At 40.0% G+C, this 18,936-nt stretch overlaps 1 protein-coding gene across 5 annotated transcripts in view; it reads left to right on the top strand.

Moving 5' to 3' along the window:
- Window positions 1-18,936, top strand: part of LRBA (LPS responsive beige-like anchor protein) — a 518,402-nt gene that overhangs the window by 486,883 nt on the left and 12,583 nt on the right. For all 5 annotated transcript variants that reach the window (XM_084856247.1, XM_084856246.1, XM_084856243.1 and 2 more), the window contains exon 54: window positions 16,720-16,821. In XM_084856247.1, the coding sequence (XP_084712373.1) occupies window positions 16,720-16,821 (102 nt within the window). The remainder of the gene's footprint in view (window positions 1-16,719; window positions 16,822-18,936) is intronic.

The raw sequence follows: 18,936 nt of genomic DNA, 5'->3' as shown, positions 1-18,936 counted from the left end.
TGAATCCCAGATCCTTTACTCATGCATTTTTTCCTCAGTGCAAATCGTCTTTGAGGTGTGAATAAAAATACACCTTATTTTAACTGACACTTTAAATGGAATGTTGATGATAAATTCTAAGAATAAATAAAGTACATAAGTAGCAGTAAGTGTGAGGTTTTGCCATATTTGGGAGCCCTTGATAACTTCTAATCCCTTAGATATGCAGTGCCTCGTTGTTTTGCTATTAGCTTCAATTTGGGGCCTAATTTGATTCCACTATCTTTTAGTGAAATTCTCAAGGTTAATAAGCAAAAATCATACAACAGGGCAAGGCTGAAACATTGTTGACCTCTTTTACATTGAATATATGAAGTAGCACAGGCTCAGGACAAAATAATACATATTTTTGTACCCCGTTTGATGAGCTATGATATGAAATATTTAACATGAAATATTTAACATGAATAAAAGTTACATTTAAGAAATTATTTTGGCATTGTTTTATAGGCTTGTAATTGTTTTCTCTTTAAGAAAAGTTTTGAGCTCTGATGGTTAAACAGAAATTAAATTAATTGAACTAAATCCGAATTTAGGGGCATTCATAATGAAATGAATGATCACAAGGATTGGCAAGTTCTCTAAAAGCAGAATAGATTATATTTCTAGGGAAAAATTTATCTTACAGCATTCATAGGGTAGCCAAATTACTCTTATAAGAAGGTTGATTGTGTTAAACTTTAAACAATCAGTGTGATAGCAACTTAGATACGCATTCTCCAGTTCTGTAGGTTAGCCAATGATATTTCCTCAGTTTGAGCAGCTTGAACACATAAACTGGTCTTCTCACACATCGAAGCATTCTGATTTAATTTCCTTTAAAATTAATTACACAAAAATTATGTCTAATTTTAGCACTGTTTTATGGAAGCCTTTAGCAAATATCCTTTGTTTAAGTTATGCAGTCCTGTTTTCAAAAGTGTTTTTTGCTGTCAGTAATCAAGCATCCTAGAGTGACATCTACTGGCAGTGACTTGAAATTCCGAGAACTACCGGAAGTACAAGCTGGGTTTCGAAGAGGCAGAGGAACTAGAGATCAAATCGCCAACATTCGCTGCATCATGGAGAAAGCAAGAGAATTCCAGAAAAACGACTATTTCTGCTTCATTGACTACGCTAAAGCCTTTGATTGTGTGGATCACAACAAACTGTGACAAATTCTTAAAGTGATGGGAGTACCAGACCACTTTACCTGTCTCCTGAGAAACCTGTACGAGGGTCAAGAAGCAACAGTAAGAACCAGACATGGAACAACCGATTGGTTCAAAATTGGGAAAGGAGTACGACAAGGCTGCATATTGTCACCCTGCTTATTTAACTTATATGCAGAGTACATCATGAGAAATGCCGGGTTGGATGAATCAGAGGTCGGAATTAAGATTGCTGGGAGAATTATCAACAACCTCCGATATGCAGACGATACCACCCTAATGGCAGAAAGCGAAGAGGATCTCAAGAGCCTCTTGTTGAGGGTGAAAGAGGAGAGTGCAAAAGCTGGTTTGAAACTCAACATTAAAAAAACGAAGATCATGGCATCTGGCCCCATCACTTCCTGGCATATAAAAGGGGAAGAAATGGAAGCAGTGTCAGATTTTAATTTCTTGGGCTCCAAGATCACTGCAGACGGTGACTGTAGCCATGAAATTAAAAGACGCTTGCTCCTTGGGAGGAAAGCTATGGCAAACCTAGACAGCATAGTAAGAAGCAGAGACATCACCTTGCTGACAAAGGTCCGTCTAATCAAAGCTATGGTTTTCCCAGTAGTAATGTATGGCTGTGAGAGCTGGACTGTAAGGAAGGCTGAGCGCCGAAGAATTGATGCTTTCGAACTGTGGTGCTGGAGAAGACTCTTACGACTCCCCTGGACTGCAAGGAGGTCAAATCAGTCCATCCTAAAGGAAATCAACCCTGAGTGCTCATTGGAAGGACAGATACTGAAGCTGAAGCTCCAATATTTTTGCCACCTAATGCGAAGAGAAAACTCCCTGGAAAAGACCCTGATGCTGGGAAAGACTGAAGGAAAAGGAGAAGGGGACGGCAGAGGATGAGATGGCTAGATAGCATCACGGATGCAATGAATATGAACTTGAGCACGCTCCGGGAGAGAGCGCAGGACAGGAAGGCCTGGCGTGCTATGGTCCATGGGGTCACGAAGAGTCGGACACGACTGAACGACTGAACAACAACAAATATAATCCTTGTCATAGGAAACTTAGTGGTGACAATTTTGCTTGTGATGTTGGAGAAACAAAGACCCATGGCTGGCACTGTATCTCAGAGCAGTCAGATAGCCAGTTTCACATTTGAGCATAATATTTTGTCAAAGTGTTCACCTGGAAAGCATATCCATCTTGATGGATCACTTGACTTCAGCATGAGCCAGGTGGAAAAATTAGAATCCACTTTAGAGACAAATTGACCTGAAATGCTCAGTTAATGTCACACAATAACTTATAACGGAACACAACCATATTGCCTCTTGGTTATTCAGATTAGTGGTCATGTAAGAGGCACACAAGTTTGGGGGTTGCTTTTTGTGTTCTTTAAATTTCTGGGATGCATTTATGTGCCTCTCAGGGATACTACACTTTTCATACCTGGAAAGAACCTGAGATTATGCTATATTTTCCTACTTTACATGAATTAACACAGATGTGCTTTGTGTCCAGTATACACCATTAAATACTCAAAACACATGATTGACCAAGCATAATCTTTTAATGTTTTACTGCACTTGGGGGCCTATCTAGACAGTATGGGAAATGTTCAGCTGCTGCTGACCCATACCTCCCCTCAAGTATTTTCCAAGTAATTTATAGTAAAAACAACAACAACACACACACATCCTCAGTATTTCCCTGTCCCCAATCGAATCCATTTAGGGGGTGCAGGAATGCCAAATGAAACAATGTCACATCTCCTGTTCTTTTTACTAGAGGTTACATGGGAGACCTGAATCAGTTAAGCCCTGAAACAAAGAACAGTATGCCTACAATTTCCAAATGGAAATCCACAGGCCAAGTGTCAATGCTTTTAACACTGAACTTTGCCACTGTCCAAGGTTCCCTCCTCCTGTACTTTACCATGGGAAATATGCACCTGCTGCACTCGTTATAAGTGCATTTCCAAGCCGAAATTAAAGTGCTGATTTTGACATTTAAAGCCTTCAGTAATTTGGGAGCAAATAACTCGAAGGACCACCTTCAGCCTGCCCACACTTTAAGATCAGCAATAGAGGCTTTTCTCACTTGCCCATCTGTGAGAGCAGTTAGGTTGGTGAGTACACAAGAGAGGGCCTTTTCTGCAGTGGCCCCACACCTCTGGAATAAGTTGCCATCAGGGGTCTGTCAGGCCCCTTCATTGCAAGCTTTTAAGAAAGCCCTGAAGACTTACTTGTTTACTCTGGCCTTCCCCTGATTATGGTTTTATCAGACTGGGTTATAGCTGCAATTGTGTTGTAGATTCGGTCCGTCTTATGCTGATGTTTGCTGCTTTATGGAACTTTTGCTGCTTTTATTACCAAATTGTTTTTTTATTATGAATTTTATTATATGCATTTTTTGTTGTATGCTGCCTTGGGAGGGCTCCTGCTCTATCTATCTATCTATCTATCTATCTATCTATCTATCTATCTATCTATTTCTATACCGCCCAATAGCCAAAGCTCTTTGGGCGGTTCACATAAATTAAAACCATAAGGTACAGCATAAAACAATATAAAATATGAAAGCCTAAAACCACAATATAATAGTACAACCAGACTAAAACCGAGCAGCAATGCTAGAATGCAGATTTAAAACACCAGAGCTAAAACACTAGGAAGCTAAAATGCTAAGGTCCTGGGAAAAGTAAAAGGTCTTCACCTGGCACCGAAAGGAATATAATATAGGTGCCAGGCAAACCTCTCTAGGGAGCTCATTCCACAGCTGGGGTGCCACAGCAGAAAAGGCCATCTTCCTGGTAGCCGTCTGCCTCACTTCCTTTGGCAGGGGCCCGCGGAGAAGGATGATCTTAGGGTCTGGGCAGGCACATATGGAAGGAGGCAATCCTTCAGATAGCCTGGCCCCAAACCATTTAGGGCTTTGAATATTAATACCAGCACTTTGAATCAGGCCTGGAAAGGGACTGGCAGCCCATGCAGCTGGAAAGTTCCGGTGTAATGTGATCTCATTGGCCAGTCCCTGTTATTGTCTTGTTGTCCTGTTTTGGACCAGCTAAAGTTTCCAGACCATTTTCAAAGGCAGTCCCACATATAATGGACAGCCATTTGTCAGGGATGCTCTGACTTGGATTCCTGCATTGAGCAGGGGGTTGGACTCGATGGCCTTGTAGGCCCCTTCCAACCCTACTATTCTATGATTCTATGATTCTATAACACATTGCAGTAATCCAGACGAGAGGTTATTAAAGCCTGGATAACTGTAGCTAGGCTCTCTCTGTCCAGACAAGGACGTAGTTGGTATATCAGCCTAAGCTGATAAAAAGTGCTCTGTGCCACTGAGTCTACCTGTGTCTCAAGTGACAGTTCTGGACCTAAGAGATATGAACCTGATCCTTGTGCAACCCCCTCCAGAACAATATTTTAAATAAAATAAATAATATGCTCTTATCTGGTGAAAAAGAGGCCAGGAACATGTACTATGTTCAATTAATTGTTTCTAGTATGTCTTCATATCACAACGTAGTGGCAATAATGTAGATTATCACATGCGTTTTCCATACATCTTTCAGACGTTCCTGGCAATGGAAGGCAGCGGCATGGAAACACATGGGAGGTGATCCATGTAGCAAGCCAATGTACACAGTGCTGCAATGTGGAAGAGCTGTCGTATATAGTTACTCAACCAGTTCCAATATAGTAATTATAACATATAGGCTGCCCTTAATTTCTGTGTGTAATATTTGTATATGATGTCCAATAATTTTGTACTAATTTATAGTAGTTTGAAAAATGAGTGAATTGAGAAAGGAAGTGGGAGTAGGCAGGAATACGTGACATATTATACAGTGTATACTGCAGAATCATTAGCGTGAAGAGCAGGCTTCCCTGACTTTGAATTTCTTTTAGTTTTGGGTAGCAGTGACCCTTGCTTACTTACTATAACATGTTTCTGCGTTACTTACTATATGTCCTTCAAGGGAACAGTTGATTCTGTACTTGAGTGGAGAGCTCATTTCGCATTCACTGTGAAAAGCACCTATCCTGCTTGTTTTTCAAAAAAGATCCAGCATCTCTGTGTATAATTAATGCATTCTCACATTTGTAGTTATGTTTCACAATTGTTTATAAATCTTAGTAAAAAGTGTTTGCCTGGAATGTGCATCTGCCCTCATTAATCACTTGGAGTGAAGAGCCAGGTGGGAAAGTGTGTGTTGACTCCCTTATCTCCCCACACCCAGCTGCAGTCACAAATACCTATAATGGTAGTTTGCTCCATAGAGTACCAGCATACTAGTTGTGTTTTAAATTATATGGAAATCAGCTTTTCAGTGCTGCTGTGTTCAAACTTAGGTGTCACTGAAATGATACACATGAAATTCTCCAGAAGGACCAGCATGGTTTAGTGCTCCATGATGTAATGCAGGCCTTCATATTCTAGGCAAAACAAGGCTCTATTTACTGCTTTTAGCCAATGGTAGATGTTGTAAAAAGAATAATATTCATATGGTAAATGAATAAAAGTATAATGTATACCATATGTGAAGCACTGGAGTAATAGGTTTAGTATATAACGTTTATATACCTTATTAGATACTCCACTCAAGCTAGAGTTTCCCATGTAATTATTAGGATGGAATGACAAGATGAAATTAAGGATGTATCCTCCATTATCTCCATAGATGCACTTTCATTTTCTGTAAATTATTTGGTCAGTGCTCTGCTTTCAGTGAGCAAATAAACTAAACTTCAGAGTAGTTCCCTTGATTAATTTCTCTTAAATTAGTATGTCAAGTCCTAAAGTAATAACAGAAGATTGCTCTGTATAATTTGAAATGGGATATAATGAGCGTTCCACTGTTAATGTTAATGCTGGCCATGTTAATTTGACTGAAAGTAGCTTTAATCCATATTGTGAGTCTTAAGTATACAGGTTTGGGTACTACTTTAGATTATTTTTAGCCACAGAAACATAAAAGGCCTCTGGAAAAATTAAATGCGTTATACTTTCATTATGACTTTGTCTTAGTTAATATGTAGTCTCCATTTGTTTTCACAGATCCTTTTAGTTCTGATGTGCAACTTTAAAAGGATCAGTTTAAAAGCAAGAACTGTTGTGAAAACCCATAAACATTGCTTCAGTACTTTAATATTGTTAGATATTAAAGTGCTGATGCACCATTTATGGTCTTATACCCCAGTTTTTCTTTGTGTTTTATTCACACACATATTTTAAGCAGTTTTTTTAAAAAGTAGTTAGCTAATTAAACATACTCAACTCTTCATAAACATTTAGGACACAGTTCTTGTCTGCATGGGTGTAGCACATGCAGAGTCATAGAATCATAAAATAGTAGGGTTGGAAGGGGCCTATAAGACCATCGAGTCCAACCTCATGCTCAGTGCAGGAATCCAAGTGAAAGATGGCTGTCCAGCTTCTTCTTGAATGCCTCCAATGTGGGAGAGCCCACAACCTCCCTAGGTAATTGGTTCCATTGTCGTATTGCTCTGACAGTCAGGAATTTTCTCCTGATGTTCAGCCAGAATCTGGCTTCCTGTAACTTGAGCCTATTATTTGATGTTCTGCACTCTGGGATGATCAAGAAGAGATCCTGGCCTTCCTCTCTGTGACAGCCTTTCAAGTACTTGAAGAGCGCTATCATATCTCCCCTCAGTCTTCTCTTCTCAAGGCTAAACATGCACAGTTCTTCTCTCCTCATCGGGCTTTGTTTCCAGTCCCCTGATCATCTTCGTTGCCCTCTTCTGAACCCTCTCCAGTTTGTCTGCATCCTTCTTAAAGTGTGGTGCCCAGAACTGGACACAGCACTCAAGATGAGGCCTAACCAGTGCTGAGTAGAGGGGAACTAGTACTTCCTGGGATTTGGAAGCGATGCTTCTATTAATGCAGCCCCAAATAGCATTTTCCTTTTTTGCAGCCACATCACATTGTTGGCTCATATTCAGCTTGTGAACTACCACAATTCCAAGATCCTTCTCACTTGTAGTATTGTTGAACTGTATCATCCCATCTTGTAACTGTGCATTTGGTTTCTTTTTCCTAGGTGCAGAACTTGGCATTTTTCCTTATTAAATTGCATTCTGTTGTTTTCTGCCCAGTGCTCCAATCTATCAAGATTACTTTGAATTTTGTTTCTGTCTTCCAAGGTATTACCTATCCCACCCAATTTTGTATCATCTGCAAATTTGATCAGCATTCCCTGCACCTCCTCCTCCAAGTCATTAATAAAAATGTTGAAGAGCACTAGGACCGGGACTGAGCCCTGCGGTACCCCCGCTCGTTACCTCTCCCCAGTTTGAGAAGATCCCATTGATAAGCACTCCTTGAGTCCGATTCTGTAGCCAAATGTGGATCCACCTGATCGTTGTTTCATCTAGCCCACTTTCAGCTAGTTTGCTAATCAGGTTATCATGGGGTATTTTGTCAAAAGCTTTGCTGAAGTTGAGATATATGATGTCCACAGCATTCCCACAGTCCACAAGGGAGGTTACCTGATCAAAAAATTAGATCAGATAAGTCTGGCAGGATTTGTTCTTGACAAATCCATGTTGGCTTCAAGTAATCACTGCATTGTTTTCAAGGTGCTTATATATTGATCACTTTATAATCTGCTCTAGAATTTTCCCAGGAATTGCTGTCAGACTGACTGGTCTGTAGTTCCCATTAGATCTATAGAGTGATCCCATTAGAACAACAGTTCTCAAGCCGTTTTATTTTTATAGACCATTTGAAAATTCCTGAGGGTCTTGGTGGATCACTTAATAATTTTTTTGTTCTGAAGTCTTAACTCATATTTTTATAACGTTTTTCTTCATTGCTGGCACTATTGTTAAAAGCAGTGCTGTATTATGACAATCACTTGTCCCAGACCAGGGCCTGGCTAGCTTGTTCAGTAATCTGGCTCTGGTCAAAATGTCCTCAATATCTATCATAAAAATCAATCAATTAAGTGGAGGACCAAATACACTTATTTTTTACAGTTCCACAACTTTTCTGCAGATGACCTAAATGGAGCTTGTGGACCATCCATGGACCCCAGTTTGACAGCCTTGGTCATAGAATATAAGAGAACCCTGTTTTCCTGAAACCCCTCATTCCACACTTATAGCTCATGTTCTATGGCTGAGTGGAAGGGTAAGGTCTGGGGCAGGAATATGACACGTCTGCACAGACCACCCATTCCCTGTAACTGTTTGGCATGCTTTCTGCATATATGCTGTTGTGTGCCATGCAGAAGGAGACTAGTGGGAATTCCTCCACATGTGGTTACTGTGGCAGCGTGGGGCAGGATTGTGCTCATATCTAAATGTTCTCTTCTACTCTTTGGACCCACATTTTTGCTTTACAAGATTTTTAAGAAGATTTAAGCTCTCTTTTGTTTAATCTACCCTTTTACGATACTGTTGCAGCAGCAAATAAAAAATATAGCAGGGTTGTTTTATATAATTATAATTTTATATTGAAATAATTGTGTAATTGATTTTGTAATGTTGAAGGACTATATGGACTCTACAGCTGCAGAACAATAAGCTGATTCTTTATTGTTCGGCTATCAGTTTCTTACATAACTTAGTTTTAAGAATAATCTTGATATCATGTTTCTTCTTTTTATCTTTTATTAATTTTATCTCCTGTTGTTCACCGCTCCGGAATCTGTTTAGATGTGGAGCAGTATACAAATGTTGTAAATAAATAAACAGTCTAGTCATACTTGCTTTAGGAAAGGATACCTTTTAAAGGAAGAAAATTTGTTTGTAGATCAAATATAAGTTGGAAGGCAATGCTCATAGGAATTTGCTGGATTGACTGAATTTGATAAAATATACAAACCATTTTTTACACTGAGTTGCCGCTCAGTTTCAGATCTCCAGATTCTCTTTCATTTTACACTATGAGACTCAAACTTGGCAGAACAAAGCAGTAACAGCACATTGGTTCATAATGAAGCAAGGAACAGACTCTTCTGAATATTTAAAAAATGGAAGAAAATTTGGAAGGCTTGTTTTTAAAGGGCCTGTTTCCAAGTGATTTACATTTTTCTTAGTAAAATATTACTGCAGCCTTACATGAACCATTCAGTGTTACTTTACCTCTTGAAATTTGAATTCTGTGCTTTAAAATATGCTTTTAACTCGTAAGAGTTACACCTCATGCAAACTGTTAGGGAGGAAATGAACTTTACAGAACTGATTCATTATTTTATGTTTGGTAACTCTTGAGGTAAAATACATTCTCTGTTTTGTATGATTTAATAGTTACAGTCTTTGTTGTAATGTGAATGTTAAGTATCAAGTTCAAGTTTTAAGCAGCATAATAATGAGCTTGAGGCAGTATTAAATATAATGTTGCACAATGTAGATCAGTGACGGTTGTGTTTTTTATATTAATACAGGATTTGGACTATCTTTAATTTCATTTGACTTGCTCATCTTTCTTTAAAGATTTCCATAAAGATGTACTCAACATTCTTTACAGGCCGTTCTTAGTGCTTGGATCAGTGATTGTAAACCTGCTTAAGGGACAAAGCCTTGCCTTTCTTTGAAGTCACTTTCCCGGGATTTCAAAGAAGATGTAGAAGCCAGTCCCCCCAAAACAGTTAAGAAAAGTTTGAGGTGGTGCCCCTTAAACCAGCAGCAAAGTGAAATTTTCCCTTTGCTTTACTGAAAACCATGACAGTCTTCTGAAGTAGTAAGAAATTTCTTCTGCTCTGCAATCAGCTTCTGAGCTGACCCCATTATGTGGAAGAATTGGAAGCATGAAGACCCTTAAATGCTTAACATTTTTATCAGAGGAGTCAGTCTGACTTTTCAAAGGACTCATGTTCCATAAAGCTATGTTGGTGAGGGAGGAAGGAAAAATCTTCAGTGAGAGAAATAGCATAGCCATTTAAACATCCCATCGTCAAATCAACACAGTTAGCCAGTGTTTTATTGATGATAAAATTATACAAAATTCATTTCAGTATTGTCTTCTGCACCTACATTAATTACATGTTTTTGACAGATAAAAATACTAAAATGAAAATATGTAACATATATGTTAGATATAATATATGACTTTGGGGATTGTGTTTAATGTTATTTTTCTTAAATCTATATTTGATTGACGTTTTTCTTTTGAATATTTCATGTTCTGAAGGTTTGATGTTACATCATCATTTAACATGCACCTTCTAAACCCATCCAACTACTCACGTGTGAGTTGGCCCATTCCCTCTTTCATATTATCTAGGGTTAGAACGTCAGAGGACTCTATATTTTTCTGGATGGGCCCATTATTGCTTCTCCCTTTATGACCATGTGGTTCTGGTCATTTCTTTGTAATGTGAGCCCTAAATACTTTCAGAGTGCAATGCTCTTTGAAAGGCCTAAGTGGAACTCATGCCAATACTGCAATTAGAGTTGACTCTAGGATTTTGGGGGTCCTTGGCCAAGTGGGCCCCCTTGATCTGGAAGATCTGGGGCATGCAAACTCAAAATTCTCTTGGTTGTGGTGTGCTAAATGAGAATGGCAGCCTGTTGCAATACCAAACCCTTTTCTGGCCTTGGGCTCACACCGAATACCCAGTCTTACTTTGCAGCTGGCCATATTACAGTGCACCTTATAAGATTTATTTTGTCAAATGTATAAGAAATGGGTGATGTGAGCAGTAGCCTTAATGTATCATTTGCGAGTTATTATTTGGGATGGATGAGTCTGTCAATTTTGGCTTTTCTCAGTATTTCATTTTTCCAGTCTAAAATGTGTTTCTTCCCATTTCTGCATCAGTTTGCCATTTTTTTAAAAATCCCAAAGAAAAGTTTTTATGCAATTTTATGTGCATTTCTCTTGATAAATGCTTTTGTGTATGCAGTTGTGTTTAATATATGCATTTTTGCAAACAATTTCCCTGATATGCATTTCTTCTAATGTGCACACTTTCTTCTAATATATACATTTTTGAACGCATCTTTTTTGATTGGAGAGCGCCATCGCAAAAATTGGAGAAGTGTGAATACCAAAGGAGAACTGTGTTTCTATTCTCATATTGGTTTGGGAAGTACAAATTAGATAGGTTCAGATTAAAATGTGAACCAAATGATTTCTCCCCCGTAGTTATTACTCAAAGTATCTTTCCATAGCTGCTAAAAACTATATAAGTCATAGGTTCAATACATATCACCCCCGCCCCCAGCATCAATGCTGTCAAAGCTGACCATGTATCGATAGCAATAGGAAACAAAATAAAACCCAACTCAGTAATTTTGGATATGTATCAGTAAAGCTCCTACAACATTTGTACCAGGTTTAAGGAAGGTCTTCTGGTCAATCATGTACATTTATGTCTGTGTACTTAAAATTAAGTTTTAAAATATCCCATTAAACTGCCTCCTATACAGGAAAGTCCAGTGGACACAGCTTATCTCTAAAAGCATCGCGAGTATTCACACTCACCTAAGCACTACTTAATCACCATAAGGAGATATAGGGTTCCTGCTCTTATGCTTTTACTCCCCCTCCTCCTGAGCTGCCTGCCATAAGTCCTGGATTTGCGTGAGTTTTGCAGATTCTTCCATGAAATAAAACCTTTTAAAAATGTATGGCTGTTATATTAAAATGCTGTAGTCTGAGGTTTCTTTTTTCTTTTCAGTAGCTGGTGGGGCGGGGGTGGGGAGGTGAGTTTCCGTAAAGAATGGTTTCTTTTTAAGAAAAACACCACTTTTTTAGTAAGAAATACCATTTGTTTAGCATACAGTGAAATAAAAACATAATTTGAAGTCTGAGGTTGTGTTCCTTGTGTTAAAATCAATAGGCGTTTTGGTATGTATTTCAGCAGGATATGGTTTGTACCATTAGCCCTACACAGAGAGCTGTCTTATATCAAGTCAGCCAGGGGTCATTCACAGCACGTGCTACTGGATGCTTTTGACTGTAGATGCCAAGGATCCAACCTGTCTTGGCTGGGGTTGCACTCCCCTTGAAGACAGGTTTGCAGTTTGGATGTACTCCTGGATTTCCCTTTGAACCTAAATGCCCAGGGTTCAATGGTGGCCAAGGGTGTATGTGCACTCCTAAGGGTAGTGTGCCAACTAGACCCATTCCTGGAGATGTCAGCTCTGACCATGGTGACACATGCCTTAGTTACATCTTGTTTCAGCTGCTGCAGTATGCTCTGTCTTAGCAATATGCTTTTGACAAGTGTTTGGAAACTTCAGCTGGTCCAGAATGCTGTCGCCAGAAAACTTGACTGGGGCCAGTTATAGTGAGCATGCAGCTCCATTCTTACTACAGCTTCACTGGTTACCGGTCCATTTGGGGGTATTATTTATAGTGCTGCTTATGACCTATAAAGCTCTACACAACTTCAGACCAGGTTATTTGAAAGACAAAATTCTGCCTTATAAGCTTGCCTGGGTTTTAAGATCCTTCGGAGAGGTCCTTCTCTGTCGTGCCACTGTTGGAGGCATATTCAGTGGGAGTGCGAGAGAAGGCCTTCCTGGTGGCTGCTCCCAGGCTCTGGAACCCGCTTCCAAGGTTGGCTCGGCTAGCTCCAGCTTTATTGTCCTTCTGCTGGAAGGCAGACATATTTATTCAGTCAGGGTTTTGACTTTTTAGTTGACTTGTCTGCTCAAGTAATTTTAACTGGTGGGTGCTGTTTATTTCTTTTTTATTGATTTGCTTTTAATTGATTTGCTTTTATGTTAATTATAAATTTGTATTTCCTCTTGTATTTTATTGTTCTTAGCTGTCTTGAGCACTATTTTTTAGTGGAAAGGTATGATACAAATTCAATAAATAAATAAAGCCACGTGCTCTGTTGCTAAGCTATGATCCTTCCCCAATCAAACAGCTCCTTGTATAGATGTTAGCTCTGATCTGCTCATGGAATACCCACCCTGCCCCTGCATGGACACGTGCAAGGAGTTCCCCATTCACTTCTCTGTCTTCAGTTTTCCATGAGGAAGGGGGTACTTTTCAAATCCTAAAGCCCTATGGGCTCCTTGAACTAGTTTAGTTGTTTTTTGGTTCCTAGATTGACTTGTAATGCTTACACTTGTTGGGGAAATAAAAATGGGTTTGGATCATGTATTCAGAACGGGAGTCAAATACTTGTTGTTTTTGCTTCGAATGATAACTTAGTTGCAATTTAAAAATAATAAACGTCAGCAGCAGATATCTGATAAGGCCATTGGCAAAGGCCACTGCACAGGGGTCACACGCATGCTTTGCATGCGGAAGGTCCCAGGTTCAATCCCTGGCATGTCAAGGTAAGGCTTAGGGAAACTGTCTGAAGCACTGCAGAGCCACTGCCAGTCAGTAGTTTGTGGCTGCTGAGCATGCTGTTTTCCACCTGCTTGGATTTCTTTCCCTTGCTTTGTACTTGGGCAAATCTTGGGGTTTCCCCAATCCTACTGAATTAAATGGACCAATGGCCTGACATGGTATTAGGCAACTTCCTACGGTCGTAAATCAATCTTACATTTCAGGGGGGAAATTATGATGTAAATTTCAGCTAAAGTTAAAATGCCCTCTCATGAAAAATGCACGATGACATAGGAAGGTACTTATCAAAACCTATTCCTCAAATCTATAACATGTTTCATTAGTAATAAATGGTTCTTACCTGGGATAATTGGATTGGAATTGTAAAAAAAAAGAGAGAAATAGAAAAAAATGTGCTGTCACCAGAACACTTGCACTTAAACTGTGATTAGTTGGAACTGCTGCAACCCATTATAAAGGCTTCTATTTCTTTAAAAAATGCATGTTGTTTATAATAGATATTGTGAAGGAGGTTCTGCATAGATAAAAGAATAAAATCTCTGCCATGTACGTCGGTTCATGCCATCTCATCTATTTAACTCTGTTAGCTCGGTAGTCAAACAATTGGGGAAACTGCAAAGTGCTCTCACAGTATGTGTCCTATGAAAAGATAAGTCCTGCTCATGTACAGGGCACTAACTTGTTGATGTACGAGTGGGGCTGCGCTGCTGGCCCTGGCCAGCCCCATGTCTGCAAAGCGACTCTCACCCATGAGCAGCTGCTCATGCATATGTGCCCCTTTACAGACATGTGGGGTGTGTTTCCACACTATCGGCTTCACCTGGCTTGCAGCTTTTGCTGTGATGTTTCCCCAATTGCATCTGCTCCTTTCACAGTTTCCACAGTGCTTAAAGTCCCGGCTTATCATTGCTGTAGCCTGGGGCTCTGTGCTGTTTCTGCTGAGCTCTAATCGAATTACTAATCGAATTATTTTCTTCATGGCTGGGTGGAGTCTGGGTTGGGTCTGATTACCTCATCCGTGTTCCCCTCTCCTCCTCTTGCTGAGTCCTCCCTCCCTCTCCCCTTTCGCTGACAGAAACATACTTCTGGGTGGGGTGGGGGGATTGGAAGTGAACGTCATCAGACTGGCAGGGGCTGCTGAACCAATCAGAGAGTCCCCCCCTCCTGTCTCTACTCCCCTTAATGGCAATCTTGGGCAATCTTTTTCCATTCCCTCTAAATAGCAGGCTACCACATTAGGAGGCACCCCTAAGGCTACCGCATTAGCAGGCACATGCTAAGTCGCTATCTTATTATCACACTATTGCGCAAGTCTTCCATCAATATGCATACCCTCCATGGCAGTATGTTGCTAGGACTCTATCATTTAATTGCGAAATAGCACTAACATGCATTTGTGCTATCACGCGATATTGCATTACTCCAGGGGTGCCTGCTGGCTCCTGTTGAGGTCAAGGGGGCTTGTTCCAGAAAATGCGTGTTAGCGCTACTTTGCGATTGAGCAATAGAGTCATAGGAAGATACTGACATAGAGCGTGTGCATATTGATCAAAGACCTGTGAAATAGTGTGATAATGAGATACTGACTTAGCATGTAATATGAAAACTAGACTACGATGCTTACAGCAGCATTTCCCCTGTCCAAACGACACTGAGGAATATTATCCATGGATCCTCCGCCCACGTAGTTCTGGGGAAGCGACCTGAGATGAACCTGATTTTCAGGCTGTAATGGGAGTACTTGCTTGCCTGCAATAGCAGGCTTAAACACACTAGTATTCTAGCACTTATTTTCAATGATGTTTTAAAAGTTGGTCCCTCGGCATCCTGCTCCAAAACAGCAATGGAACTTTCAGAAAATAGGGAGGGAAGGGGTTGGGTCAATGAGGTCATGAGAGACACACCCACAACGGTTGAGCTACACGCCCCATGGGCAGGACTATGATACCAAACCCAGCGTGGTTGTGGAAACAGGTCAGTAATGGAGCCAAAGTAAGCTGGAAAAGTTGAACTATAACCAGTCTCTGAAGAAGAGGTTTTTATACAATAAAATGCGGGGCTGGTGCTGAATGGCCACGACGTCATGGAAACACAGCGACCTCACCACGCAGCCAGGCTGGAGTAAATCACTGGTGGAAACACAGCCCTGCTCTCAACACACAGCACATGTTCAGGGTGGGTAGATGGGCAGGCAGCCGAGGCGTATGATGTCAAGGTAGGGCCAACAGTCCAGCCGCACTCACATTTTGTGAGTGCCCTAGATATGTAAATACGGCTAAAGAGGAACTTCAATTTGAATTAAATCTTGTATCCAAGCTGGTGGCTGTTCTGAAACTTCAAAAAGGCCAAAGTGAAATGCAGTTAGTGAACTCCCTGCTTCTGCTATGATGAGCTCCTTCCAAAGTAAGAATATTTTGTCTCAGTCCAGGCATCATGCCAAACCATGGTTAAGGGAGTCTGTGCTTTGCCATGATGTCTAAATTGGCAAACTATTTATTTGTTATTAACATTGATATGCCACCTTATTTGCTAAAAAGCCATCAAGGCACAGCTGTTTAAAACAATAAACCATTAAGACAATAGAAATAAGAATAACAGTAAAACATGAGAACAGCTACATAATTTAAAAGGCTAGATTAAAAAGATGTGACTTCGCACCCTGACTAAAAGAGTGCGGGCCAATTGTAGTTCTTGAGGGAGTGGCACAGAAGAAAGCCCTTTCATGCATGCCTGACAATTGGGATTCTGCAGGTAATGTTGCCCTCAAAAGGACCTGTCCTGCAGATCTTAATACCCAGGCAGGTTCATAACAAGACAGGTGATACCTCAGAGATCCAGGTCTTAAGTCATTTAGGGCTTTAAAAGTTAGAACCAACATCTTAAATTTAACCCAGAAAGCCAACTAGCTAGCACTGGGCAAACCATAGTAGTATGATTTAGCATAGTTCTAGCCTCTGGAGGCCTCTGTACCATAGAAATGGGAGAGCTAAGTACATTGAAAATGAAAGTGGCTCTAAACCATGATTTGTCATAGTGTACTCTTGGAAATTCAAATGATTAGGCATGATATCTGACAGCCTGTGTTCAGAATATTCTATTTTAAGTGCTTAATTTAGCTAAGTAAAATTGTGTTATACAATTCTTGGTGGTGTGGAGAAGTATATAACCTGTATGAATATCACAACAAATTAATTATATGTGACTGGGGAATCTTTTGTTTTGTTTTTTCCCCTTGAAGGTGAATCTGCCACTCCTCGAGCCATCTTGACAGGACATGATTATGAGATTACCTGTGCTGCAATTTGTGCTGAACTTGGCCTGGTAATAAGTGGTTCTAAAGGTACGTTTTGCTACAGTCTTTTCTAAAAACTTTGCTTTGAAATATTGTTTCCCTCTTTACTGCCAAAGATCAATACTCTTTAGAATATTTAAATTAAAATATATATTTTAAAAGAAACTCTGTCCTTTAGCAATTTTGAAACGCTAAATTTGGGCATTCCTACATTGAAACAGCAATTAGCAAAAAGATCAGAAATGTAACATTCTTCCACTTCACCATAGTCCCCCTTATGTTCTCACCATGCCTAACTGTCATGGAACAGGGAGGGTGCTGTTGCACTCATGTCCTGCTTGTGGGCTTCCTGTAGGCATCTCGTTGGCCACTGTGAGAGCAGAATGCTGGACTAGATAGATCCAGCATGGCTCTACTTACGTTCCATTTCCTCTGCTTCCATCATCTCTCTCTCTCTCCCACCCCCTTTCTCAAAACCTCCAGTACTGTAGTGAAAATTAGGTTGTTATCATTTTATGTTTCTATAGAGACATATTTATATTTTGTACTGAGAATATATTTAGACAATGAAGTGTCATTTGTAGCAGTTATACTTTCCTGTGCTTGTCCTGAAATCACCTACCATAGTAGGTGTGAATCCTTCTGGAAAATCTTTTTTCTTCCATTCTCCTTGCAATGTGAAAACATGTTTTAATTTCCCCTCTCCATTTACCAATCTCTGTAGGTTGATACACTCTCAAAAGCAGAGGTAATCTCTCCCATCAGATATTTTCAGAATCATACTGCACATACCTTAGAATGCATGAGCGCTAAGGGGCAGATGAAGCTAGTTGTTCATGTATGGATATAAACCCCATTCCTTGTAGAGGAGTTAGGTTGTCCCTATAGCCTTTGGTCAGATCTCGTTTACCAGTAAGGCCACTTCCTGGTAAACTAGACAAACAAGGTCAAAGGAATGAGTGATGGTGGACCAGGGTCCTATCTTCAGTTTCACAAGATACTTGCTGCAAAGTCTCACTGTCATAGATGCTGTTCATAAACACCTTTTTTTCCCATTAGACTTAGGATGTGGGAAGGCCAGTAACATTACTCAAGGGTCTGGATTTGGTCTAGGGTTTGCCAGCTGCTGACCCCTATGGGCTCTGTGGGCTCTTGATGTGGCACAAAACAAACAGAAAAGGAGCATTGGTTCATACATTGGTAAAAATCCATTTGTTATTGACACCTCTTTCATTTATCCACCCCACTTCTTTTTCATCCTGTTATCTACCTGCTACCCTTGTAATTTTCTCATATCATTTTTAGTACATACCAGTCCTGCCTTATGGTTCCCTATAAACATGCACATAGATTCATCTTGCCTGACAAGCACATACATGCGTGCCGTATAAAAACACGATTTTGATTTAATGGGTCTGAAGCTTAAAACTAACGAAGCTTAAAACTAACAACAAGAGACTTTGCAAGTTGGCATGGCTTAGTTGAAGCAAGTTTAAAGAACTGGGGCTGTGCTCAACAGACAGTCGTATGCCACAGCAGTAGTTTTGATTAGGGTCTTCTATATGTTTCTTTTGCTTAACTAATAACATATCTACCAAGAATAATAAGCAGAAATGACTGCCATTTCTTTGCTTTTCTATCTGGCTGCCCAGCCAGTCTAGGGCAAAAAAAAAAAGGTAGTATCTCTGCTGTAACCTTTCTGGTATAAATTACATGTGTACATATGCATTTTCTACAGTAATGGATAAACGTAGATATAAATACATATGTTTTTAAAAAGCATAATTTTAATACATTTTAATGTTTTTATTCTTTTACTGTTTTATCTTTTATGTTCATCGCTCCGAAATCTGTTTTATATATGGAGTGGTATACAAATATTGCAAATATTTGTATACCGCTCCAGTGTGGTGTATACACTGGTGAGAACCAGTGTGGTGTAGTGGCTAGAGTGATGGACTGGGAGTCGGGAGATCTGGGTTCTAGTCCGCACTCGGCCATGGAAGCTCACTGGGTGACTTTGGGCCAGTCACTGCCTCTCAGCCCAACCCACCTCACAGGGTTGCTGTTGTGAGGATAAAATGGAGAGGAGGAGGATTATGTACATCACCTCAGGTTCCTTAAAGAGGAAAAAAGGTGGGATATAAATGTAATAAATGTAAT

This window comes from Heloderma suspectum, chromosome 5, assembly GCF_057233095.1.
Source record: "Heloderma suspectum isolate Gila_16-S chromosome 5, 16-S_ref, whole genome shotgun sequence".
In the NCBI taxonomy this organism is placed as follows: domain Eukaryota; kingdom Metazoa; phylum Chordata; class Lepidosauria; order Squamata; family Helodermatidae; genus Heloderma; species Heloderma suspectum.
The sequence above is the reverse complement of the archived record's forward strand: the minus strand, read 5'-3'. Positions and strand labels throughout refer to the sequence as shown.